The following is a 27,627-nucleotide window of genomic DNA, read 5'->3' as shown; positions in this document are numbered from 1 at the left end:
CACACATTCCCTCATTTCATGCCTCCCTAGATATTAATATTTTTAAATGATTAGCATAGAGTGAAACGAGCAGAACCAGGAGAACGCTGTACAATAGCAGCACTGTGCAATGATCGACTCTGATAGACTTGGCTCTTTTCAACAATGCAAGGGTCTAAGACAATTCCAAAAGACCATGATGGAGAATGCTGTCCACATCCAGAGAAAGAGCCATGGAGTCTGAATGCAGATCGAAGCAGACTCTTTTCACTTTTTTTTTGTTTTTTCTTTCTCATGGTTTTTCCCTTTTGTTCTGTCCCTTCTTTCACAACATGACTAATGTGGAAATATGTTTAACACGATTGCACATGTGTAACCTATATCCAATTGCTTGCCATCTTGGGGAGGGGGGAAGGGAGGGGAGGGCAGGGAGGGAGAAAAAATTTGAAACTCAAAATCTTATTTAAAAAAATGAATGTTGAAAACTATCTCCACATGCAATTGAAAAAATACTATTTCCCAACAATAATTATTGTTATCATAAAAACCCCTACCTCTGGTGAGCACCACCATCTCTCTTGCTAAACTACTCCAAAAACTAATCTGACTCTTTGCAACTTAGCCATTGATCCCAGCTCTGCCCTCCGGGGACCGAGGAGAACGAGCCTCAGAAACCTTGTGACATGACACTGCTTCAAACATTGATGATAGTCCTTTCCCTTCAGTGGGAATACTTTAGTATCTTCTCCTGTCCAAGGTGGGCATCCCCTGTTCTTTGAGTGAATCTGTGTATGGCCTGATCACACCAGAGCCCGCCCAAATTCATCCCTCCTCGAGGATCACTCTGCCTCCTCACTGTCCTCCACTGGTCACTCTGGCCAAGTCAGCCTCTTGTCCTTGACCTGACCTAGGGGGTCCCCTCCCAAACCAGACCCCGATACCTCCCCATAATCTGTCTATAAGTCACTCAATCTTCCCATATTAGTCCTTGAAACCAACCAATACTCTCAGCCCACCTTCCCACATCTGTCCGTTACTCCTAAACCTCTATATCTGCCCTCCCCAAGTCTGTCCAGCTTCAACTTCTTCATCTGTAAAACGAGTTGAATTTGGTGACCTCTGAGTTCCCTCCAGTCCTGAATCTATGGTTTTTTGATCAGTGCTATCTGGGCTCCCAGGTCAGTCTGTCTGTTCACTCCCTCCTGGTCAGTCAATCCATTTCTCCAGCTACCCTCCAAATTGGTCAGTCCGTAGCCAAGCAGTCCCTTTGTCCAGTTTCTTCAAGCCAGTCTGCTGAGCTCCAGTCACTTGGTCCATCTGTCCACCCACTTCAGGTTAGTCAATCCACCTTTCCAATCCATCCTCCCCAGTTCAATCATTACCCATATCCTTCCCCGCCAGGACAGGCAGCCATCTGTCCCCGCCCCCCACATCCACTATGCCCTTCACTTAGTCCTTCTATGCAGGCTGCCAGTTCATAAATCCATCTGTTCGATTTTCTTTTCTCTCCCTGAGCCCCCATGAACGACTCTGTCTGTCCATTGCCTTCAGGCCGATCTAGCGGCCTAGCCCCTGCTCTCGGTCAGTCCATACCTCACCCCCTGGTCAGTTCATCAAGCCTCCTGAGGCTAGGCAGCTCACCTGCCCACCTCAATAAGGAGATCTGTCTGTCTCTCCACCCTGTTCAAGTCAGTCATTCTATCCATCCAGACCCCAGGCCAACCAGTTCACCTTCTCTAGGTCACTCAGGCCATTTGTCTGGCACCCACAGGCCCATCGGTCCATCTTCCCCTCTAATCATCAGTCCATAGGCCCGGCCCCTCCTCCAATCAGTTCACCTCCTCTAGGTCACTCAGGCCATTTGTCCGGCGCCCACAGGCCCATCGGTCCATCTTTCCCTCTAATCATCGGTCCATAGGCCCAGCCCCTCCTCCAATCAGTCCATCCGTCCATCTCTCTGGCCAGTCAATCTGTGTATGCCCCCTACCTCCACCCCCATGCCCAGAGTAATCAATCTGCCTGTGGCTCTTCTTTAGGCCCAGGGCAATTACTCCATCTATCCAATGTTCCTGTCTGTCTGCCTAGCTCTCCGGGTCAGTTCATCCACCTACCTCCATCTCCTTTAACTGGCCTCACTTGGACTCACTTGGATATGATGTTGTTCCCAGCCCACCCACCCCCAGTAAAATGTAAACTCTCTGAAGGAAGGAACAATTTCTTTCTCCCCTTTCTATCCCTAGTGCCTGGCATGGTGTCTTGTGTACAATGAGTTCTCTATGTTTGTTTAATTTAAATTACCTAAATTTTTCATTGAATGGTCTCCATGGCCTTCTACCTTGACTTTATAATTTTACTGTTAAAATCAGTGGAGGGGAGAGGTGAAATCCAAATTGAAACAAGAAGTTGAGAAGTGAGTGGAAGATGACAACAGACAATGAGCTCCCCATAGCTGGGACTCTGATGGCCACTTGCTGGATGTCATAGGACCCCTGGCTCAGAGCTGGAAGAGACATCAGAAGCCAACCCAGAAACACAAGTGACCTGCCTGTGCTCACACATTGGTGGAAGTGTTATTTTTCAGGCATGAGTTGGAGCTGGGGATACGGAGTCTGAAGGAGAGAAGGTGTAAAGAAAGACATCTGTCTTCAGGTCCTCCAAGGGCTGTCATGTGGAGGAGGGAAGAACCTGAGTCTGTTTGGCCCCAGAGGGCAGAGCTCGGAGCAGTGAGGGGAGGGTGTAAAGAGGGGCTGCAGGATCGGGGTCGTTCTTCCTAAGCAGCCTCCCCAAAAAGCAAAGGGTCACCTCTGGGAGTCCTGGCTTCTTGCTCACTGGAGGCCTTTAAATGAAGGCAGGAAGATGACAGGAGGTATTCTGCCAGGGGGGAGCTGAACCTTGTAACTTAGAGGGCCCTTCCAACTCAAGTCTCCGTGATCCCCTAGAAGGTCCAGGAAGAGGAGCATAGACTCTTCAGGGACTATGATATCAAGTGGGATGTCATAACTTGCCAGACAGGGATCCTTCTCTCTCTCTCTCTCTCTCTCTCTCTCTCTCTCTCTCTCTTTCTCTCTCTCTCTTTCTCTCTCTCTTTCTCTCTCCCTTTCACTTCATCCCACTCTCCTCTCTCTCTTTCTCCTTATCTTCCTCCTACTCTCCTCTCTCCTCTCTCTCTCTCTGTCTCTGACTCTGTCTGTCTGTCTCTGACTCTGTCTCTCTGTGTGTCTCTCTCTCTGTGTCTCTCTCTCTATCTCTTTCTCTGTCTCTCTCTCTCTCTGTCTCTCTGTCTCTCCTCTCTGTCTCTCTGTCTCTCTCTCTCTGTCTCTCTGTCTCTCTGTCTTTCTCTGTCTCTCTCTCTCCCTTCCCCCCCTCTTCTTTATAACATCTTCCTCATTTCCCACTTACTTCTCAACTTCTTGCAATCTGGATTTCACCCTTCCCCTCTACTGAAACTGTCTCCAATGTTATCTCAGTGATCTCCTACTAGCTGTGCAGGCCTTTCTCAGTCCTCACCTTCCTTGATGTCTCAGAAACCTTTTGCAGCCAACCAGCCCCTACTCCCTTTCTTGCTCTCTCTCTCCTCCCTGGCTTGTGGGCCACTGCTCCCTCCTGCTCCTCCTCCTCACTGCCAGCCCCTCTCTCAGACTCCTTGGTGGACTCATTCTTGGTCTTCATCTTCCTCTGCGATGGCCCCATCTTGGATTCTCTTTTCTCTCCCTTCTCCTTTGTTCCCATGGGTTCTATTTTCATCTATCCACAGATAACTTCTGGTTCTTTCTCCCAAACCCCAGGGATGCCTCTCTGCCTGGATGTCCTCCTATTGCATTTCAAAATCAGCGTATCCAAAAGAGAGCTCATCACCTTCGCCTCATGCCATCCCCATTCGTGTGCCAAGTACCACCATCCTCCCCATCACCAACCTTCACAACTTCAGTGCCATCCAAGACATCCTCTTCCCCTTCAGCCTGCCCCCACATCTGATTAAGCCCTGGCCAAGTAATTGCCCCATTTGGGACCTCAGTTTCCCTATGTGTAAAATGAGATGGCTGGACTCAATGCCCTCTGGGTAAAATTATAGTGTAGGTCCATAGATCATTAGAGTTAGGAGGAGTTAGAGGCCATCTAGACCAGGCCTTCCTCATTACCCAACCCTACCTCATCCCCCATGGTCTTGCAAGGCTGAAGCCCTGAGACAGGAAGTGATTTGCCCATCACACAAATCTGGCTTTGCATAACCCACCCCCAACGCTTTCTGCCCGTAAATGCCCAGTGTCTGAATCTTCCTCCCTCTCTGCTCTGTCCCAGAACCCCCATTGCAACATGCCCCCTCCAAAATGTCTCCATCTGCCATCCCATTAGGTCACAACCCTTTCTTCTCTCTGCTTTGGGCAGCATCGATTGGTGCTGGTAAGGGAGGTGAATACCATCTCTTTCCCCATTTCTGCCCACGAGACCTTGAGCAAGTAGATTCCTGTCTCTGATCTTCATTTGGATATGAGATGATTAATAGCAGCTCCAAAGATTATGATTTCTGACCCAATGGACAAGGTGAGGCAGCCCAAAGAGGGGTCAGGAGGAAGAACCTCTAGATCTGACCCCAGAGCCCAAAACTAGGAGGAGGGGGAGGGAGCAGGCACAGGGAGAAGAGAATTCAATTTGACGTTAGAAGCCGCTTCCTACCTTATGTAGCTGACATCCTCTGTTAAAATGTAAGTTCCTCAAGGGCAGGGACTTCTTCATTTTTATCTTTGTATCCCCTGTGACCAGCACAGTGCCTGGCACATAGTAGGTGCTTAATTAATTGAAGTCACTATCTGAAAGTGAGATGAGCTGCCTCAGAATAACTAGATGCCCTCTGAGGCTCCTTCTGGTTCTGGGATTCTAGGTCTAAGATGGGAGAAAAAGTCCTTTAACAATTGGAGTTGCACCCAAGTGGGATAGAGTGGGTGCCTTCTGGCTGGGGGTCTTTCAGTAGAGACTGGAGAGCCACTTGTCCAGTATGTTGGAGAGCGGATTCGTGGTCAGGCTAGACACACACTGAAGTTCTTTACAACTGGAAAAACCTGGCGATTTCTCTCTCTCTCTCTCTCTCTCTCTCTGTCTCTCTCTCTCTCTCTCTCTCTCTCTCTGTCTCTCTCTCTCTCTCTCTCTGTCTCTCTCTCTCTCCTCTCTCTCTCTCTCTCTCTCTCTCTCTCCCTTCCCCTCACCCCCTCTCCTCTGTCTGTGTGTATGTGTGTGACTCTAGTGCCAGTCAGTAGTGAGTGCCCTTGTAGGGGGTCTCAGACGAGGTACAATGATTCCTTGTAAAGCATGTCAGAGATGGGATTTCTACTCAGGTAAGGGTTTGAATGGATGCCCACCAAGGTCCCTCCTTGCTCTCAGGGTCCACTATTCTATGAGGGAGCACATTCCAGTGTGTAGAAGACTGGAGGGTGAGACCCATGCCTTCGAAAGCCAAGAATAACACAGCTATTTCTCTACCAGAGAAGCCTGAGGGTTCAAGTCTTACCGCTGGCACATACTATCCCTGGGCCCACGGGCAGAATACGACCTCTCTACACCCCCATGCAGTACTCTAAGACTGTATATTAAGGAATTAACTATTTACCTCCCAAGGAATTTTCTACATAGGAAGCTCCCGACAGTGATGAAATCCTAGGTCTGAACAACCACAAAGAAAAAAAATCAGACGTTATTTATCAGGTTGGTATCTTTCTCCCCCACTGGATCATGGGCTCAGTGACTGCTGGGAGCATGGGCCCTCGGAATTTTGTATTTCTCCCAGTGTTCTATATGCAGTTGGTGTTTAATAAATGTTTGCTGAGTGAGTGAATGAATGAGGTGCCTCCCAAGGGCCCACTGAATTTTGTTGAGTCTGACAAGATGGGGACATGAATAACCACAAACAACTGAGCTCCTAGAGACTTGAGAGTTTTTTGGTTCTCCCAGCCCCAGCCCAACCCAAACATACACAGATGTGGGCAGGGGTCTCTCCCAAACACCAAGCTGGCGCAAAGTGGTGGAGGGCAGGGAGATGATTCAGCATCTTGGGTCCACAGGGTTACCGGCCCTTTGGAAAGGCCTGGATCAGAACCTTCTGTGCATCCTTGGCCGCCCTGTCTAGATAGGCCCTGAGCATTTGGTAGACAGTGGCAAAAGAAAGACTGCAGGAGGCTAGGACCCCCAGGACGGGCAGGGTTGCCAGCTCATGGGCAAAGGCAGTTGTGGTGTCTTTGCTGGCCCGGCTCAGCAAGTCGATCACCTGCTCCTCGCTCACTTCACACAGCGGGCCGCACACCTTGCTCTGCATGGCCTGGAGAGACCCGCCAGTCCGTTGGGCCAGCTTGTACAGCGAGGCCGACTCCAGGCCAAAGCTGCGGCGGTAGCCGGCCAAAGTCTGCACGAGCAGGCCCAGGTCGCAGGCTACCTCGGGCACTCCGGGCACCACCTGAATGTTAAGGGTGCAGGCCACCGTGGCCACAAGCCAGACGTGCCGGAGCATGGAGGTGGCCTTCTTCTCCAGGATGGGCTGGGACACGTTGGGCAGGGCCACCAGAAAGGCGTGGCGCTTGTGGCTCTCCAGATCCTGGGCTATGGTTTCGATGAGCAGCTGGAAGTCATACTTGGCCAGCTCAAACATGGACAGCAGGAAGACTTTGGGTTTGACCACTCCCTCAGCTGGGGAAGACAAGAGTCCTATCCATCTGCCCAGGCCCCTCCTCCTCTGGAAAGCCCTCCCAGATTGCTGAGCTACCCCTGGTCTGAAAAAAAAAAAAGAGTTCCCCATCTTCATGGGCCCCCTTCCTTCCACAAACTTCCTCCATGGCTCAGCACCCCGCTTTCCTGAAGAAGACTTCACCCCATCAGCCAGACACCATTCCCTTCCCTCTTCCTGGAAGACAAAGGCTCCCCTTGTTATTCGGTTCCCCTTTCCCCAGATGAGAGCTTGGGCCATCTCCAAAGCCCACCCTCCACCCCCCCACCACCCCCCACCTCAAGGGAGCTCTCCCAAGCTTCTTAGCAAATCCTTGTCAATAGGACAGCTTAAAGGGCCCCCCCACCCGGCCTGCCTGGAAGCCTTCCCTGGCCTCTTGGCCATGTTTTTGAGTTAGGGCTCCCCAAATTCTGGGGCACTGGGACAATGCCAGTCCTGGAGGTCAACTTTAGGGGAGAAGGAGTGGGTATTTCTGAGCAGGACCTCCTTCCGCACACCCCTCAACAAGTGGTCATTCAAGCCTCTCCTGGAAGGCCTCTCATGACGGGTTACTCATGACCTGCTGCCCCTTCTTACAGAATCACTAAATCTTGGAGTTGGGAGGGACTTTAGAGGACATCTGGTCCAGCCTGACCCATGCAAAAATACCCTCTGCAAAATCTGAAACAAGTGATCACCTGGCTTGAATACCTCCCATGGTGGGGAGCTCACTACCTGTGAAGACAATCCTTTCTATGCAGGGAGAGCTATCACTGGGATCACAGACTTAGAGCTGGACCTCAGAGGTCAGCTACTACCTCATTTTGCTGAGAAGAAAACTGACAACCAGAGAGGCTGTGGTTTATTCAAGGTCACACAGTAAGTGGCAGAGCAGGATTAGAACCCACAACCTTTGACTTCAAATCCACCATCCTTTCCCCAGCACCCCACTGCCCCCTGCCCCCAAACTGTTTGGAAGCTTTTCCCCAGCATGAAGCTGAGATCTGCCTCTCTGCCTTTGCTGCCCCTCATTCTGCCCTCTAGGTGCGAACAGAATAGGGTGAGGGATTAAATGCCCTCCCCAGGCCTCCCAGTTCCATCCCTGCAATCCTGCAGGCCCCAAGTTAAGCCTTGGCAATCCTCTGGTCTTTCTGACAAGGAACCTAACATGGTGTTCCACACAGTGGGCACTTACTTGGAAACACAGACTATGGAAAGCCTTGTGGACCCAGCCCCAAGGGGTGCCCTTCCTTTGTGCCCCTGCCCAAGGCCCTCTCAGTCCAAAGCTCACCAGATTTAGAGCTTGGAGGAGCCTCAGGAAGAGAAGGGAGAATACGCATTTATTAAGCTCCTACGATGTAAGGGCACTGGGCTAAACACTTTTAGAAATATTATTTCATTCGATCCTCACAGCAACCCTGGGAGGTAGGTGCTACTCGTTGTAGGTGGCACAGTGGCCTGGAGTCAGGAAGACCTGAGTTCAAATCCAGCCTCAGACATTTACTAGCTGTGTGACCATGGGCAAGTCACTTCACCCTATTTCCTCAGTTTCCTCATCTGTCGAATGAGCTGGAGAAGGAAATGGCAAACCACTCCAGTATCTTTGCTAAGAGAAGCCCAAATGGGGTCACAGAGAGCCAGATAGAACTGAAAAAGAGACTGCCTCCACTAAAACCCTGCCTCCCACAGGGAGCCTTTCCCAGCTTAGTTCTATCCCATATATAAAATACGTCCTGTACAAACAGCGCTGCCAGTTTGTACATACTTATTCGCCTGCTGTTTCCCCCTGTAAGCTCCTTGAGGGCAGGGACTGTCTTTTGACTTTTTCTGTATTCCCACTGTGCACTAAGCACAGTGCCTGGCACATAGTGGGCCCTTAATAAATGCTTATTGACTGAATGGACTAAAGCTGCCTCCAGGATCTCAGTGTCCTCTGTCCCCTCCCCCACCATGGGGAAACCCTTCCCATCTTCTAAGCCCCACCTCCTCAGAGCCCTCCCAGCCCATTCCAGCCCATGCTGACCTTATCCTCCTCTGATCCCTTGGAAAACCACCCCAGAAGGTCAGGGCAGGAGTGGACGCAGAGGCCACCTAGTCCAACCCTTTCATTTTACCCACAAGGAAACGGATGCCAACAGAGGAATGGCAGTGTGGTGGAGTGAGTGGAACTTTGGACCAGGAGTCAAGAAGTTCAAATCCCACCTCAAGACACTTACTAGGTGACCCTGGCAGAGTCACTTTTAACCACTGTTTGCCTCGGTTTCCTCATCTGTAAAATGAAAGGGTTAGACTTTCTATGATCCTAGAACTTGCAGGACCAAAGACAGAAGAGACATTGGAGACCATTGAGGTTTTTTTTAACAAAGGGAAAAAACCAAGGAATGAAGTGACTTTCCAAAGGTCACAAAGAGAGGCACTATCAGAGCCAGACTCAAGAGTCCCTTCCTTCTGCTAGCACTTTGCCCAGGCCTGGTGTCCTCCTCCCACTGGTCACCGTCCTTATCTCACTTTCATTCACATTGTGGTCGTCTGTGTTTGGATCGCATCACCAACACCAGCGACTTCTATGGAGTAGTGTCAGATTTACAGAGAGCTTTATCAATAGTATCTCGTTTGTCCTCACAACCACCACGGGAGGTTGAGGCCATTACTGTTGTCATCTTACAGATGAGAAAACTGGGGCCAAGAGGTATTAAGTGACTTGCCCAGGATTACTCAGCTAAGTGTCCAAGGGAAGATTTGAACTCAGGTCTTCCTAAGTTCAGATCCAACACTTTATCCCCTAAGCCAACTAACTGCTTCATCATCGCTAAAAGCCCATGAATAGCCCTCTTCACGGGCAGTGAGCCAGTGCCTAGCACTGTAGATTGCCTATAGCAGACATGTTCTCTTCCTCCTCACGTTTTCCTGCCCTCCCACACTCTCTCAGCCACCATTCCTGTCTCCATTAGATTGTAAGCTTCCTTGAAAGCAGGGTCTCTATCACATCTATCTTTGTATCCGCAGTACCTTGTCCACAATAGATGCTTAGCTAATGTTCTAATTATATCGAACCTTACCTTGGTCTCTGACCTCAATCTGGCATTCTTTTTTTTTTTGGAGGGGGGTAGGCAGGGCAATTGGGGTTAAATGACTTGCCCAAGGTCACACAGCTAGTAAGTATGTCAAGTCTCTGAGGCTGGATTTGAACTCAGGTCCTCCTGACTCCAGGGCTGGTGCTTTACTCACTGAGCCACCAAGCTGCCCCCTCAATCTGGCATCCTTTCCCCTTCATGAGAAAGATCTTGATCAGGGCTGCAACTAAGGTGGGGTGAAAGGGACTTTGCCAGGGGCACTTACACGGAAAGGATACATTTCTGCAGTGTGGACACACCTAGTTACTAACTGGTAACCCCACACTTTGTCAAAAAGAATAATTAGTTAAAATAGGAAGGCACCGGATCTCTCACTGTGTTAATAACATTTATCTTTGCACTGCCAGGGTAACTAATTATTCCTCCTGTTCATCTAAATTTCTCTAAATTACTTCTCAAATTACTTTCACAGCAGGAATTACTAAGTTGATTTGAGGGTCTGCTTTGCTGTTTGACTTAGGTGCCAGACTACTCCTGACAGCTCTTCCCGTTCTGAACTTCTGCCCTCAGACCCCTTCTCTCCCCTGTCTCTAGTAGTGAAGGTGCCCTTCTGGGGTGCAGTGACTAGAAGGTCTTCTGCCTGGCTTCTATTTTCCATCCTGGGGATCCCTCAATTCTGTTGTAGTTCAAACCCATGGATTTGTCTAAGAGGCAGGAAAAACCCTGAGTTTGGGAGATAAGAGTTCTGGAGTCTGGTCTCAGTTCTGCCCCCAAACTCAATGTGTGACTATGGTTCCATTCTCTGTATCTCAGTTTTTTCTTTTTTCCACTGGAGAGAACCAGCCCCACCCTGCTGACCTCACGAAGCTATCACAAGGATTGAAACCCAGGTCCATTGAAGAAACAGGATGTTTAGCCTGGAGAAGGGAAGGCTCAGGGGGAGCATGAGCACCATTGTCCAATATGGTGGTCTTGGGGCAGAAGGGCAGAAGAGATTTATGTTTGGGTCAGAAGGGTAGAGTGGGGAATAGTTTGGGAATTGAGAGAGTTGAGTCCCCAAGCCCCAAGAGACCTTGGTACATAGCGAGAGGGCAGCTTCTAAAGCAGTTGCTGACTTAATATAGTAGCATGGGAAAATTAAGAAGCAAGTTACAGAGACTTACTGACCCTAAACATGAAGGAACAAAGATACGGGACTCAGTTACAGCTAAATACAAATCAAAAAAAAAAAACCAGAAATAAACCTGAAGACACAAAGTTAGCTAGAGGAGTTCTATTTTTGTGTTCCAGAGAGCTTAGCCAGGGCTGAAGAATCTGAAGAAGAGGAAATCTTCTTCTAGATAAGGTTCTGAGAAATGAGTAGGGCTTTTGCCTAGAAAGAGGTTATGCAAGTCTTACATAAGGGCATCTATGTTCTAAGTGAGCTTCAGCAGGAAAAGCATCAGCCCTTTCAAAGGAAAAAGCATGGCAGAGCCCACTCTTCCATGAGGAAAAAAACTCTCTCTCCAGCTAAGGATTCCAACCGAGACCAGAATTTGGAATAGGACAGAAACTCCAAAATCTTGTGCCTAACAGCAGCCAGTACTGACCACAGGTCCAGCCACAGGAGGCCAGTAGAGAGCGATGGTTGATGAACTATGCCCCGCTCTACACATTCCCTAGCTACAGATGTAACCTATATTTGTGCCCCTCTATGCAAGGGTATCGCCCACACATGTATTGTCTGTGTACACCCCTTCACATGGGCACTCTTCCCCTGTGTATGTATTTGTAGGAGGCTGATCTAGGTTTTTGGGGCAAATGTTCTATAGCTACTTTTCTTACTATGTTATTTCATCAAATGCCTTTGCTTTGAGCCAGTTATATCCTCTGGCTGACTATAAAAAGTAACCACATCAGTGGGGGCTCATGAGCTATCATTTGGAGTAGATGCAGACCCACAAAGTACCATTCTATGGGGAACATAATGTGCAAATTCATGGGTACTTCCCATATATATCACTGCCCTGGACCCCTGAGGGCAGAACTAGAAGTGAGCTGGGATAGGCTGATGGAGGCAGATGTAGGAATGGGCTAAAGAAGACCTTCCTAACCATTATGATGATCCCCAAATGGAATGGGCTACTTGACAGAATGAGTTCCCTGCCCCCGAAAGTGTTCAAGCAAAGTTGGTATAATTTGTTAAGTTGGTATAATTTGTATAATTTGTGGTCTTGGCCGGGGTGGGTGGTTGCTGCATCTTTGGCTAGGGGTTGGAGTAGATGCTCTCTGGGGTAGTGCAGTATGAAATAGCAGTTGAGAGACAGACAGACAGACAGACAGACAGACAGAGACAGAGAGAAAGAGACATAGAGAGAGACAGAAAGAGACAGAGAGAGACAGAGAAAGAGAGACAGAGAGACAGAGAGAGAGAGAAGAGGAGAGAGAGAAAGGAAATGAGAGAAGGAATGATGGATGGAGAGAGGTCCTGAAAGGAATGAGAGGGGACTGGACCCACCTCATCCTGAGGTGGGAGAGAAGGAACCAAAGGCAGATGAAGCCAGAGAAGTCTGTCTATTTAGTACAAGTCTTCTCAGCTAAGGGTCAGCTAGGTGTCATGGTGGACAGTTGGAATCCTGCCTCCGCCACTTACTGTCTTGTGACCCTGGGCAAGCCACTTCACCTCTGTTTGCCTCAGTTTTCCCCATCTACAAAACGATAATAATAGCACCACCTCCCTCCCAGAGTTGTGAGAACAAAATGAAATAATATTTGTAAAGTACGTTATGATCCTTGCTTTAAGCATCATATAAATGCTGGCTGTTATATGCGAGATGAGGGGCCATCTGCTGAGATCTCACCTGATGATTGGTACCTGAGTGGCTTTGGGCCCCCTGGAAGGCTCAGTTTCTTAATCTGTAAAATGAGAATATTGGTATAATGGCCTCTGAGGCCCCTTCCAGCTTGAAAGCAATGGACCTATGGTCCTTCTACAATCTTTTTTCCATTCTCTCACCTGTATCTGGGTCAACGAATGGAAACCCCAAAGACTGGGCTCAACATAAAGAAATGTATCCTATCAAGATATGCCCAAAAGTGAAATGGGCTCCCTTGGGAGGCAGTGAGCAGGGTCCCTGTCACTGGGAGTCTTCAAGCAGAGGCTAGTCATCACTTGTTAGAGATGTTTTCTGGGGGTACAAGATTATAAGTCTCCAGCCCGGGGTTGGGGGGGAGTCCCTCGGGGACTATTTAGTTCAACGTCTTTATTGTACAGATGGGGAAATTGAGTCCCAGAGAAATAATATGACTTGCCCAAAGCTGAGGGCAGGAAGAAATATTCCTGCTCATAGACTGAACTAGTAACACTCTAGGCTTGAGATTTCAGGATAATGTGACATTAAGGATATTGAAGTAGTAAGCACCCATTCTCTAGAGATTTTTAAATGAGGTTGGATGAATGACCATTTGTCAATGTGGCTATAGAAGGAGTCCCTGTACAGACACCCTTCGGGGGCCCATTCGCCTTGAGATTTTTTAATTCATTGATAGTAGGAATATGAAGGTAATGAGTTCCCTGTCCAAAGAGGTTTCCAAGTGGGGGCTGGGTGATCATTTATCACTGATTCTACAGGACAGTTCCTGCTCAGGAAGGAGCTGGACATCAGTTCACCTCAGTTCTGAAATTCATTGCTTCCATGATCTTCCTTGGGTGCGTGAGTAACTAAGGAATGCAAAGGCTATTTGTGGGATGGACTCCCTCCTGGCTTTGGGGGCTCCAAGCTGATCAATCTAGGGCCCTCAAATTGCTCCCAGAATCCCCAATCCCTCACCTTGCAAGTAGATACGGCAGTTTTCCCGGGTTTCCAAGAGCACTCCTTCCTCAGAGAAGGTGCTGGGCCGGCGTTGGCGTGAGGCAGCTATGTCCACATCAATCTTGGAGCGGACAAAATAGAAATGTTTCTCCTTGACCTGGATAGCGCTGGCAAGCCAAGTGTGACTGGTGGTGAAGCGGTCAGAGGCCAGGATGATAAAGAAGTCATAGCGGCCAAGCAGGACTCTCTCTAGGAACTTGTCATCTTGGAGGAAGGGGGACCCTATGCTCGGCAGGTCCCAGATGATGATGTTGGGGTACTTGGGGTGCGGGTACGGTGTTGGATCCAAAGTTGTCTCCACCAGCCCTGTCTTGGCTGAGCCCTGGTCTTCATCTCCCAGGCCACGGAGGGCATTCACAAAAGTGGACTTTCCTGAGCCTTCCCCTCCCGTGACGGCAATGTCCAACCGAACATTCTCTAGGGAGTGGAGGGTAGAACGTAGCTTGGCAGATATCACTGCAAGACTGTCTCCTTGGAAAATTTCACCAAAAGCCGCCATCTCTTCAGGTGTCAGAGTCAGGGTGTTCCTAGACTCTTGGGCTGTCCCTAGAGATTGGGTGGCCATCAGAAGAGAAAGCTCAGAGGGCTTCAACTTGGGGGGGGATTGATGACCTTCAATGGAAGGAGGGAGGGGGACACATCAGGCACCAGGGGCCTTGGGAAAGCATCTTCTCATCTCTGAGGCTAACTTTGCTCCTCCATAAAATGCAGAGGTTCAATAAAGGCCCTCCCAATTCAGACATTCCATGTTTTAAGGACTCTCTCAGCTCTGACATTCTCTATTCTAAGGATACTTCCATATCTGACAGCCCATGTCCTAGGTTCTCTCCCAGCTCTGACATCCCATGGTGTAGGTTCTCTCCCAGGCCTGACATCCCATGTTCTAGGTTCCCTCCCAGCTCTGACATCCCATGTTCTAGGTTCCCTCTCAGCTCTAACACTCCCTGTTCTAAAGGCCTTTCCAACTCTAACGTGTGATGATCATTAATATCATTTAATATCATTTTTTTATAACTTTCAGTAAGGGCCAGAGGAAGAGACTGAACTGATTAACCAGCTTAAACAAACAACCTCTTTGTTCTCTAAGTAAGACCAGAGAATACCCCTTCCTATGTCAACAAGGCCAGATCGGGCTGACTTAAGAATATTCTTTCCTCTATTAGCCATTAAGGGTGAGAACCTTCACCCCAGACACTATCTTGAATTATGTGACTTTTTCTTATCTTAATATTTAATGGGCATATACTATGTTATGGAATGTTAATGGTAAATTAAACACAGAGATCCTGGGTTGTAATTCCAATTGACACTTTGTCAACTATCTTGATTTATTGTATTGACAACCTATTCCATTAAGGAAAATCTTTTTTCTTGTATCATGGTTAAACATACATGGGGATCATAAGATCGAGTAACACAAACATGCTGAATTGTGACTGTTCTAAAAATGTATATAAGCTTTCTCATTTCTCTGTTCAGGCAGTCAGACTTTGTCTGGCTCCATGATCGTGTACAAGTTAGCTTTAAGGGAATAAACTATATGAATTTTTATATCACCAAGCTCTGTTTGCCTCCTTTAACCAAACTTTCAGGTTAACACATGATAGGCCTGGATGACATCGAATCTCCAGCTTCAAGCTCTAAATCCTTTGATCCTATCACTCTTAAGTCTTCCCCATCCTCATGTGTATGTCTGTGGTTGCCTCAGTGGACTAGGAGAGCACATAGACCTGCCTTAGCCATTCCTGTCTACACACATCTCCCTCCGTCTTCCCAGGGCTTGGCAGTCACACCTTCCTCATCCTTGTGGCGCTTCCCTCCCCCATTTCCAGTTCTTTAACACCAATCCAATCAACTCTGACCTAGTTCCTAGCTGCGGAGTGTCCATCTATTCTGCCCCCATCACCACCACCCCAGTCTTTTCCTAGCTGACCCAGAGCTGCACTGTCTGCCCTGTGGACACTCTTGTATTTGCATCCTGGAGCTTAGCACAATTCTAGGTACTTCTAATCACTCAAGAAACAGATTTTCATTCTTTCATTCCCCAAGTGCCTGCTGGGTCCCCAATTCTATACTAGGTACCAAGTGCAGGAGAGCGAGAGGAAGGGCCAACCTCCAAGCCTGGAAGCCATTCCCTCCTCACTCCAAGGGTTAAAATCCTTTCTCAGCTCTCCCCACCCTAGTTGGTCTGTAACCAATTGTAGACATCCCCTTGTCATGCAACCCTGGCCTACCATCTTCCTTCAAGGCTTGGATCCAGGACCTTCCCCTCTAGGAAGCTTTCTTCCCTCTGTCTTCCTCCCCTCAAGGCTCCCCAGCTTTGAAGGAGTGGTGGTGAGCTCTCCTACTGGAAGGTTTCCTATCATAGACCATGTCTGGCATTCTCCTTAGCTGACCTCACCTTTACCTTTAGTTCTAATACACACACACACACACACACACACACACACACACACACATATGGTCCTTGGGAGCCAGGTTCTAACATACAGACACATGCACACACACACACACACACACACACACACACACACACACAAACACACAAACACGGTCTTCCCATTTTATAGGTGAAGACATCGAGGTTTACAGAGACTATACTTACCCAAGGTCATTCCCCCTTGGGTCTCTCTGGAGCCTGAGGCTAAGAGTCTTTCCTCTACACATCAGGATGTCTCCAATAAAGGCAACACCAAGAGTAATAACAGCAGCTTCTATTCCTCTGGAGTACTTCTGGCTACCGTGTGAGTGCCGCTCCATGATCTCATGAGCATCTCACATCGTTCTGGGATGGATGCAGGGAGCCAGGGTGCTTAGTTCCATTTCGTAAATGGGGAAGTAGGGGCTTGGAGAAGGATAGTGAGTCAGGGACTCATCGATATCCTTCCTACTCCCAAGGGAGACTGTGGGAGTGGGAGTGGGTGGGGGAGAAACGGTGCAGAGAGGGAACTGGGAGGGTTTCCCAGAGGAGAGGGAAGAGGGACTTTATCTGGAAAGACTTCTCTTCAAGGGCTGGGCCAATGAGGGGAAGTCCTAGGATGGGGGTGGGTGTGAGGTGCTGTGCTGGGACTCGAAGCCACAGTAGAATTTGGCCAGACTGCAGAGAAAGGGGAAGAGGGTCCTCCCAGTCACTGCCTCGGCCCAGAAGGGGGAGGGGAGAGGCGTGGGCTCTGGGGAGAAGTAACCTGGGCAACCTCCCTATCCCCTAACACTAGCAAACTCCCCCATCCTTTAAAAACCAACCTGCTTCTCTAGACCTTGGTGTCCCCCAGGCTATCATCTGGTACCACCCCCTCTTTTACCATCCAACTCAAAGAAAAATCCACCTTCTCTGGCTGATTCCACTTCCTCGTCACCCACTCACCTCCTGGCTTTTCTAGCCTTCCTGCTCAACGGCAGTCTCTTAGGAAGGAAGGGAGGGAGGAAACAAGGATTTATTAAGCACTTAGGATGTGCCAGGCACTGTGCTAGACCCAAATATTGACTGATTGGATCCTCACAACAACCCTAGAAGGTAGATGCTACTATTATTCCCCCATTTGACAGCTGAGGAAACTGAGGCAGAGAGCTGAAATGATTTGTCTGGGGGCAGATTTGAACCCCCCAGACTCCAGAGCCTACCAGCACTCTGCCTACTGCACCACCTCCCTTCAAGGCTCCGGTGGCTGGGAGTGGGGGGCAAGGGGGAACGAGGAAATATGTCCTTAGGAGATGGGTTTTGAGTTGAGACGTGAAGGAATCCAGAGAAGCTAAGAGATATGTACAGAAAGCATCCCAGGCTTGGGGGGCAGCCAGCGACTAGGTGAAAAGAGAGATGGGGTGGTGGTGTGGGCAGGTCCCTGAATAGCGGAAGGCTGGAAGGCTGGAAAAGCAGGAAGAGGCCAGCTGAGAAAGGGCTCCAAAACCCAAACCAAGGGGTTTGTAATTGATCCCAGAAGTAAAATGGAGCCACTGAAGTTTTTGAAGAGAGGTGGAGGAGGTGGTAGGAGAAGGAAGGTTTCCTAAGCAAACGTATAATCTATCTTCAGCAAAGCTGCCAGATTGATAGATCTGCACCTTAACAACTAGGTCTTGGTGGTGTCACTCCCCTGCTCAAGAAACTGCTATGGCTCCTGGCTCCCTCTGAAATAAGACACAAACTCCTCTGTTTGGGGCTTTTAAGGCCTTTCATACTCTAGCCTATCTTTCCAGGGTTATTTTGCATTACTCCCCCTCAAGCAATGAGGGGCTTGTCCAGGCTTTCGCTTTACTCACCTCCCTACCTTGGATATGTAACGGGTGCTAAGAACTGTTAGTTGAATTGAAATAGAGTGAACTGAATTGCTAAAAAATAGTAATAATAGATGTACCTCACTACTTGGAGGATATGTAATTCCACCTGGGTAGGGACTCCTTCCACGAGTACATATAGCAACCCTCTCTATCTTAGGAGGTGTGGCAAATCTGGCAAAGGCCTCCAGAAGCTCCTCAGGGGCCATAGAGTCTCATCCCCTCCTTCCCCAGTCCTCAAAGCCTTCCCAGGTGGCTAAAGGACATAGCTCGGGTTCTACCAACTGGGCCTCAGAAGAAATACCTAGGATGAAGGTATCTGAGGAAACATCTAGTGGAGAGAATATTGTGTCTACCAACACTTACCCATCATTACTGTGACAGAACGTTAAATATCTTGTCGTACAATTACAGTCTCTGTATAGTACGTAGAGGGCTGGCCTTAGAGTTAGAAAGCTCTGGGTTCAAGTCTCTCTAGGACACACAGCGCTGTCAATCAACAAGTATTTATTACACATAATAGGGGCAGCTAGGTGGTGCAGTGGATAGAGTACCCACCTTGGAATTAGGAGGACCTGAGTTCCAATCCAGCCTCAGCTATTTACTGGCTGTGTGACCGTATTCAAGTCACTTAACACCCCCCCCCCCACTGCCTCCAAAAAAAAAAACGAGCATAACAATTAGCATTTGTATAGTGCTTTAAGGTTTACAGAGTGCCTTGTTATCTAGTTTTATCCTCATGGCAACCCTTCGAGGTGGGTGCTATTCCTATCCCTATTATATAGATGATTCAGAGGTTGAATGACTTGCCCAGGATGTCTCAATGCATAGAGCACCATGAGTCTTCCTGAGTTCAAATCCAGCCTCTGACACTTCCTAGCTGTGTGACCCTGGGCAAGTGACTTAACCTATCAGTGCCCCCAGGTGATTCTCACCTGAGGATCAAGTACGGATCTACTCAGGCAGAGGGCCTTTACACGTTGGGAGTTTCCTACCTGGGTGAGCTCAGATGCCAGCCAAAATAACATGTCATTGTAATGTTATCTAAAGGCAGAACTCTCCTTGTTTTGGGGAGTCTGTTCCACCAGCTCAAGAGACTTGCCTAGGCTCACACAGACAGTATGTATCAGAGGTGAAACTTGAACCCAGGTCTTCCCAATTCCACGATAAGATCTTTGTCCACTTAGACCACATTGCCTGTTACTCTAGTAATATACCGTTCTATTCTAATAATGATAGTACATGGTTGAGTCATGGCAGGGAGTTCCAACTGTGAATGAGCTCGAGTGTGGGTCTGAGTGTGAGAAGAGAGCACCTAGCTCTGTCATGGGTGGGCTTTGAGCCCAGGAAAGTGCACAGAACAGGGCCAGGGCCAAGGTTTTCCTAGTAAGGAGTGGGGAACCTGTGGCTTCAAGTCCACGTGTAGCCCTCTAGGTCCTTGAGTGTGGCCTTTTGACTGAATCCAAACTTCATAGAACCAATCCCCTTAATAAAAGGATTTGTTCTGTAAAACTTGGACTCAGTCAAAAGGCCACACCCAAGGACCTAGGAGGCCACAGCTTCCCCACCCTTGTCCTACTCTGTCCCTGCCATACACATGTCCCAGTACCCAGTAAATGGTGTCCAATCTAGAGAGCCTTGGAGATGTGGTTGAGGAGAGAGACCCCTGGGAACTAGCAGGGCACATGGGCTGAGACTTCTCCCACACTCACACCTCACCCAACTCACTCCCTATGTCTTTGATCACCCAAAGTATAATTAACATATACCCACTGGAGCCCTCCCTGCCTGAGACAGGGATCCCGGCTTCTGGCCAGTCCAAGTCGAGGCACCTTAAGAGTGCGGGAAGCACATACATGCCATGTGTTCCTGGGTCCAGTCCCAGGTAGAGTGGTGGGACCTTGCAAAAGAGTTCAGAGACCTGAGTCTTGGCTCATCTTGGACAAGTCTCCCACCACCTATTAGTTTCTTCACCTGTAAAATAAAGGGGTTGGACTAAATGGCCTCTAAAGTCTCTCCCAACTCTGATGGTCCAACCACTCTCCCTCTCCAAGTTCAGGTCCACCTGGAGGGAAGGCAACTTGGTCCAGACTTGACTGCTGTGGGTCCTGGACTTAAGAGATAAGAATGCCAGGGCGCCAGTCCCGCCTCCAAAATTCACAAGCTGTGGGTAACCTTCAGTATGTCTTCTCTCTTTTCTGGGCCTGTTTCCTCCTCAGTAGAGTGCGGGATAGTAATCCATGTATTTCTGGGGTATGATGGAAAGAACTGTGGTTTTGGGGTCAGTGGACCTTGGTTCAAATCCTTTCTCTGCCAATTAATTACTACTAACTGGAGCTGGCCTCAGGCAAATCACTTCCCCTCTCTGACTCAGTTTCCTCATCTGTAAAGTGAGTAGGTAGGGCTAGATAGATGGCCTTGAAGGTCCCTTCCAGCTGTAGCTTTAGGATCCTATGGTCCTCTCCATGTGACCTTCCTCTCAATGAGCCTCAGTTTCCTCACCTGTAAAATGAGAGTCTTGGGCTAGCTGGCCTCTGAGGTCCTTAACAGTTCAGAATAGTTGGATCCAAGCATACATCTCTCACAAAGCTGTGAAGTTGGAAACCTTCAGGCCTTGCTCCCTTGGGGCACCTGCCTTCAATTGGTCTGGTTTCTACACCTGAGCCTCCTCATACCATACTGTCCTTCAGCCCAGACACTCTGGCCTCCTGGCTGGTCCTCGCTCAAGACACTTTTCACTAGCTGGCCCCATGCTTGGACTGCTCCTGCTTCCTCACCTTTGCCTCCCAGCTTCCTTCAAGTCCCAGCTGGAATCCCACTGTCTACAGGCAGCCTCTCGTAATCCCCCTTAGTACCAGCACACTGCCTCTGGTTTCCCTCCATCTCCTCCTGTCTGTAGCTTGTTTATACAGAACTGGGTTTGCATTGTCTCCACTAAACTCTGAGCTCCTTGAGGGCAGACCGTCTTTTGCCTTTCTCTGTATGGCCAGTGCCTGGCACACTGTAGGTGCTTTTTGCTTGTTGACTGTTGACTCTCTCCTCCAGGTTCCCAACAAGTAGACAAGCGATGAGTCTCACCTAACTTAACAGACTGGGCACAAGGAAGGGCCCCCCAAGAGGCTGAGCCAGGTATCAAAGGGGTAGCACCACACACACACACACACACAGGTAAAAGCAGGATCAAAAGATGACTCATTCTCTGTTCGCTCTCAACCTCAGCCACAACAACTGACCAGCACACAGCCACAATCACCAACACAAATTATGCTTTCAATCATCCTCAAGGGATTTCCCGCTCTGGACACACTCAAATCACACCAGAGGCCAGTGTCACTCTCCCCTGTTCAGAGTCACTCCCAGAGGACCTCATGACCACTGCTATATACAGAGTCACAAGGATTCATACACCTATCCGCCCCCAAAAAAATATCCTTTCTTCCCCTGAGTTGCCCACTGCAGGGATGGAACATGAGATAGGGTAGGGCTAAGCCAAGTTGGGTTGAGTTGAGTGTTTTTAGGGGTTGAAACTCATCTCTGCTCATCTTCCAATAGGTGTGTGTTGAGGGGCAAGGGGGAAGCGAGAGTGACCCTGCCTCACCACCCTCCACCCTAACTCACCGTTAGCAGGGCCTTCCTTTGACCCTGGCCCCTCTGCCTCCTCTTCCAGGAACTTGGAACCCTACCCCAACAACTCAATTGGCTCCCTGGCCAGACCTGTTGCTAGGGCCCATTGTAATGAGATCTGAATGCTGATTGGCTCGCTCCTGGGGAGGGGGTGGGGGCATCTTGGAGTAAGGGGGCAGGGTGTTGGAGTGGAGCCAGGGGATTGCCATCAAAGGACCCTTCAGGGTCTGGAACGGGAAGAGGAGATGGGGGGAAGGTCGCCACTAAGGGAGCAGTGGACCCCTGCAGGCTCCCCTGTTCTAAGCCCTCTCATTTACACCTGATCCATTCTCCCCCACTCATGGACCCTCCCCAGCACCCCACTAGTTATTCTATCTCCCCAGTGCCCTTTCCCCACAAGGATGACATGCCTATGGGATAGGGAAGGAGAAACCAGCCCTTAAATGGACCCTCCCTCACCCCCATCTGTCAGACCCCTGAAGGCAGCGCTTTGCCTCCCCATCCCTCCCTACCCTAAGCCGGTCTGGAAGTAGTCTGAGTCTCCCAGCCCATTGGTTTCTTCACATGGATTTTTTTTTGGTAGGGATAGGGGACAGGGGTGGGGGAATAGGGATGGGGGATGGTGGGGTGGAGCGGTCAGGAGGGGGGGGGTTCTTTCTTTGGGGGAGAGGTGGCCCTCTTATTTCTCTTCGACCACATCCCGTTTCTTCCAGCTCTCCAGAATGTACTTGAGCAGCAGTCCAAGCTTCCGGCGGGCTGAGATTGGAGGATCCTCCCCGCCGCCCTCGCCTGCCCCCCTCTTCTCCAACCCGGGCGCACTGGCGACGTCGAGGCGGGCATCAGAGCCGGAGGAGGTGACCTCCTCTTCCAGGGCCTTGATCCGGACACGCTGGGCGTCCTCGGCCATCTCGTTGAGGCAGCCCTGTAGCATGGTGTAGACAGTCCCAAAGGAGATGCCACCGGCCACCAGTGTCCCGAACACGGGGATGCCCTTCTCGAAGGCCCGAGCCACACGCATGGCCCCGTCAGACGATTGGGCATACATGCGCAGTACCGCCTCTGGCGAGACCTCAGTGGCCAGGGGCGAGCGGATCACAGAGCGCAGGTCACCAGCCTGCTTGCCCACCTGCTCGGCCAGCCTGGCCAGGGAATCGTCATCCAGGCCAAAGCTGCGGTGGTAGCCCCGCAGGGAGCGGATCAGGAGGGCGTCATCGTAAGCGGCTGCCAGTCCAGGCACAGGTAAGGCCTGGATGACCCCAGACACCAAGGCTGTCTTCAGCACCTGTTCCTGCAGGGCATCCTTCTTCTTTTGCAAGGCCTGCAGGGAGATGTCTGGTAGGGACAGGAGACCAGCATGGCGGCGATGGGCTGGTAGCTCCCGCTCCCAAGTGGCCACAAGCAGAGGGAAATCATAGCGGGCCGGCGAGAGATTGGACACGAGGAAGATCCGGGGGTCCTGGACGCCGGCAGCTCGGAGACGTTCCGCACAGTGGTCTCGGATCTCCTGCAAGACAGCGCTCTCACTGTAGCCGGATGGGCGCTGGGTGCGAGAAGCCGCCAGGTCCTCATCCACCTTTGTGCGGATAAAGTAGAATTTCTTGCCCTGGCGGAGGATCTCAGTCGCCAGGCGGGTCTCCACGGCCCCACAGCGGCGGGGTGAGACCAGGAGGAAGAAATTGTAGCGAGCAAAGTCTACTTGCTTCAGGTACTTGTCAGCCGGGCAGCCAGGTGAGCCGGCCCCTGGCAGGTCCCACAGCATGAGCTCAGGCAGCTGAGGGTGGGGGTAAGGGGTGGGCTGGGTCGTGGTCTCGATGACGCCTGTCCGGGCCGCACCAGGGTCCTCGGCCCCGATCCCTCGAAGGGCGTTGATCAAGGAAGACTTGCCGGCCCCAGACTCGCCGGTCACACCCACCTCGAGGCGGCTGCTCTCGGCAGAGCCCAGAAGCTCCCGGAGGCGGGAGGCAGCCTTGGGGATATCCCCCAGCTCGAAGGCTGTCCGGAGAGCCTCCAGCTCCTCCTTAGCCATGAGGATGGTGCTCTCCTCCTCAGACGGGGGGGCATGTGACTTGGACGCCATTGCGCCCCTGGGGAGAGTGGGGGGGGAGTGGGGGAGTCTCGATGCGTGTGCTCCTTGGGGTAGGGGGCAGGCCGCTCACACCACCTAGGCCCTAAGACCAAGGGGGGGGGGGGGGGACAGGAGGAGAGGAGACAGAGAAACAGAGACAGACAGTTAGCGGTAAAGGCAGCCAATCCCAACAGCCCCAGCAAACTCCCTGTCATCACACCCCCGCCTTACCCAGGCTACAGGATGTGGCTTCGGAAGCCCCAAACTGGGAGTCAAGACCACTTGTGGATTGGTGGTCCCTGACTCGCCTGTTACCCAACCCCTTGGGCAAGTATCTTGACCCTCTGTGTTTACCCAACTGTCAAACAAGGAGGTTGGCCTCGATGGTCCTGAAAGGCCTCCTGGCTCTGACATTTTCTGACTCTGTGACTGTTTGCCCCCTTTCACTCCTATTTTGCCTTCCCTATACCTCACCCCACCCCTCTATACTTCAGTCTGTTTTTCACTAACATAGTGTGATGGTGCCTCCTTACACTTGTGTTTTCTGAAGGCCTTTCCCCATCCTTAACTCATTCAAGCTTTCTAACATCTTTGTGAAGGAAGTGGGGATGCTTCTCCCCATTTTACCAACAGGTAATGTAAGGCCCAGAGCAGTAAAGTGACTAAATTGCCCAAGGTCACATAGCAAATTAGGAGGAGAGCTGGCCTTAGACATTAAGCCTGGGGAAGAACCGCAAGGGTCAACTTCATCCAGCCTCCTCATTTTACAGGGAGAGAAACTGAAGCCACATCAGGAGATGTGGGAAGTGACCTTTTTTACCCTCCATAGCCTCTCATTTAAGTCCTAGGATGTTTAGACCTAGAAGGGGTCTTTGTCTTAACCCGACATGGCACTGACAACAGAGTTGGAGGCACCAGACCCAACGCTTCTGACAACCTCGTATTCTAGGCCTCAGTTTCCTTCTCTGTAAAATTCTGGGGGTTAGGCGAAGGTCCCTTCCAGCCCTAGAGGACTCTGAGCCCATGGTCCTGACTCTCAGCTTCATCATTATCACCAAGTCAGTTTCATCCTCTATCACCAAGGGGAGGAATGGTTCCCTGAGATGGCCTGCCCATTGGATCTCCCCATCCCAATCTCTTCCTCTCTTTCTGGGTCCTTCTTTCATTTTTCTCATTTCTGTCCTCTCTTGGGGTCCCAGGGAGGGGGAAGAACAGGGGGTCTGAGGTGGGGTGAGGTATATAAACAGTAGAATGTGGGGAAACTGGGGAAACCAGACTCATTTCTCCCCTGTAAGCCCAGGGTACATGAATGATAGGGCCTATCAGCGTCTATGGGGAAAGCTAGGGAAGCTCCTCTCCACCCCCAACAGACACATAGAGATTTTCTCCCTTCAGCCCCATGGATGGTTCAGAATTGGGTTTGTTTTTTTTTTTTTAGTATGATTGTAATCTATAAGGAAATTAAGGAATGGGACCCCAAGCCCACCCTCACAACACCCAGGACCTGTCTTCCCCTCCTCTGGTCTATGGAAGGCCCAGGATGTCCAAGCAGCAAACTATAGGTCCATAGGGTAGTCAGAAGAATCACACCATTTCTCATCCCGGAGCCCCCTCCCATCCCCTGCTCATCTGAGATCCTTCAGGGGCTGAGCCTGGAAAATTGGGCCCAATTGGGCCCATTATGCCCCACCTCAGCACAGCCACCACCTTTCCTCCTCCCCTCTTCACCAGGAAAAGTTCCAAATGTTTGAATAAGCAGTCCATAGGCCCATGAGACAAGATGCCCACAAGATGCCCTGAATTCCTACACCTGGGATCTATCCTTCCACATAGAGCTCTGGAGTATTCAGGTGGTGATCTCACAGGAGCCCCTTCCCACACCAAACTCTCTTTTCTCCATGACCTCTTGGGAAGGTCTGGGATATTTGAACAGAGGGGCATAGGGGAAAGGAGGTGATTGGGCTGAAATCCCCCACACCTGGGGTTTCTCCTCCTCTTTGGTCAGGGACTGGGGTATTTGAGCAGCAAACTATAACAACTGGAGTCTGTAGAAGAAACTGGGGAGAATCCACCCAGCCTTGGCCACAACCCCCAGATTCTCTCACTTCTGTGAAGGGTCTAGGGTCACCTAGAGACACCTAACACAGGCTCAAAAGGGAGCATAGCCTGGGCACTTGGGCCCAGACCGAATCTGCCCCAAACCCAAACAATTCACTTAGCTTGAGTAACCAAGGGACAGACTCTGGGGGTCCATCAAAGCTAGACAGATAATTGGGCTCCTTCCCCTTGGCCCTGAGCAGCCCTTTCCTCTCCTCCCAAGGTTTTAGGGTCTAGTGAATAACCTAAGTAATTAGGGTGTAGCCCCTCCTGCCTAAACCCTGGGCTCCCTCCTCCCCTCCATTCTGTGACTAATTCTCGCTTTCTGAGATGAAGACTATGGGGGTCCAAAGGGCAACCAGGGGAATTGGACCTAGATTCTATGTACCCAGGACTTCTCTTCCTGGTTTCTTCCCTCTGGATTGCCCTGATCTCACCCACATTGGGTACCATTCCCCGCAAAATCAACTCACATTCACAGAGGAATTTCCCACACCCCTCAGACTCTCCCCGCCCACGGGGTCTCTCCCCGTTTGCCTGGGCTCATACCCAGTTGCTAGGGGCCATTATAACAGGGGCTAGCCGCTGATTGGCTGGCCCCGCCCAGCCGGGTAACACCAGCAGGGGCCCAGGCCAACAATGCCCACTGGGGTGACCTCATGAGTGGATCCTGAGGGGGAGGGGAAGGGAGAGATGGGCTCCCCACTGATCAAGTGATTGGTCCCTGATTCTTTCAGCAAACATTTACTGAACTCTCACTGACCACAGGGTCCCATACGGGAAATTGAGGTAAATAAGACACAGCCTCTCTATGTTTAGGCAGTTCACAGTCTAGGGGAACCCATGGCCTAGTACAGTCAGTCACATATATGAGTATGTCTATCTCCTTTTCTCTGGCTCTCTTTGTCTCCCCCACTCCCCTTTATGTTTCCTCTCTCTTCTCCTCCCACTCCCTCCTCCTTCCTCTTTCTTTCTGTCTCTCCCTCCTCCTCCTTTTCTCTTTCTCCCTCTCCACTTCTCTCTCTCTCTCTCTCTCTCTCTCTCTCTCTCTCCCTCCCTCCCTCTCTCTCTTTGTCTCTCTCTCCCCTCTCCCTCTCTCTCCTCTCTCTCTTTCTCTCTATCTCTCTGTAGCTCTCTTTTTCTGTCTCTCTCTCTCTCTCCCTCCCTCCCTCTCTCTCTCTTTGTCTCTCCCCTCTCCCTCTCTCTCCTCTCTCTCTTTCTCTCTGTCTCTCTGTATCTCTCTCTCTCTCTCTCTCTCTCTCTCTCTCTCTCTCTCTCTCCCTCACTCCCTCCCCCCACCCTCTTTCTCTGCCTCTTCTAACAACATCAGCCTGGGTGGCCCCTGCCACATCTCTTCACTTCTCTGGCTCTGGGTTTCTCAACTATTGAATACAGATGGTTGGACCAACACTGGAGATTTAGAATTGCCAAGACCTTAGAGGTCATTAAGCCCAACACCCTCATTTGACAAATGAGAAAAATGAAGCCTGTAGGGATTAAGTCCAAGATCACAGAGCTAGGAAGTGGGTGAGGGGTGGGGAGGAACCAGTGTAGGATTTGAACTCCAGTCCTCTGCAAAAGCCCTGCCTTTATTCTGTGCCTGTATACAATGGGTGTGATGCCTTGAACAGCTTGAGGAGGAGAGCTCTGTGTCAGATTTCCTGAAATGGGAGGTAGGGTTCACTGTGCAGTCTCAGCCAGTCAGCTCAGTAGCTCTGCCTCTGTCGTTCTGCTGACCTGGGGCTGGTCGGCTCCTCCTTAGGCAGGCCAGTAGCTCTCCACCACCAGGTTCTGAACATAATGTGGGCTCAGTCTACTGCAGCTCGGGGCTCCTGAACTCCAAAGCTCCTAGCTGCCTCTTCTTCCCCAGCAGCAGCACCCATGGGCAGGCACCATCACCTCAGTCTTCGAGGCAGATCCCGAGAACCAAGGTAAGGCTTGGAGGCATCCCCCTGGGGACTGAGGGATTCCCAGAGGAGC

General features: G+C 50.4%; 1 protein-coding gene across 1 annotated transcript; it reads right to left on the bottom strand.

The window, feature by feature from the left end:
- Nucleotides 1-6,034: 6,034 nt before the first annotated feature.
- IRGC (immunity related GTPase cinema) lies at nt 6,035-23,562 on the bottom strand. The gene is made up of 5 exons (XM_036743688.1): nt 22,180-23,562; nt 21,576-21,712; nt 19,635-19,693; nt 13,551-14,138; nt 6,035-6,651 (listed from the first exon to the last, which is right to left on the bottom strand). The coding sequence occupies exons 1-5, from the start codon at nt 23,560-23,562 to the stop codon at nt 6,035-6,037; spliced, it is 2,784 nt and encodes a 927-aa protein (XP_036599583.1).
- Between the last annotated feature and the right edge of the window lie 4,065 nt (nt 23,563-27,627).

This window comes from Trichosurus vulpecula, chromosome 2, assembly GCF_011100635.1.
Source record: "Trichosurus vulpecula isolate mTriVul1 chromosome 2, mTriVul1.pri, whole genome shotgun sequence".
NCBI classification, from domain to species: domain Eukaryota; kingdom Metazoa; phylum Chordata; class Mammalia; order Diprotodontia; family Phalangeridae; genus Trichosurus; species Trichosurus vulpecula.
The sequence above is the reverse complement of the archived record's forward strand: the minus strand, read 5'-3'. Positions and strand labels throughout refer to the sequence as shown.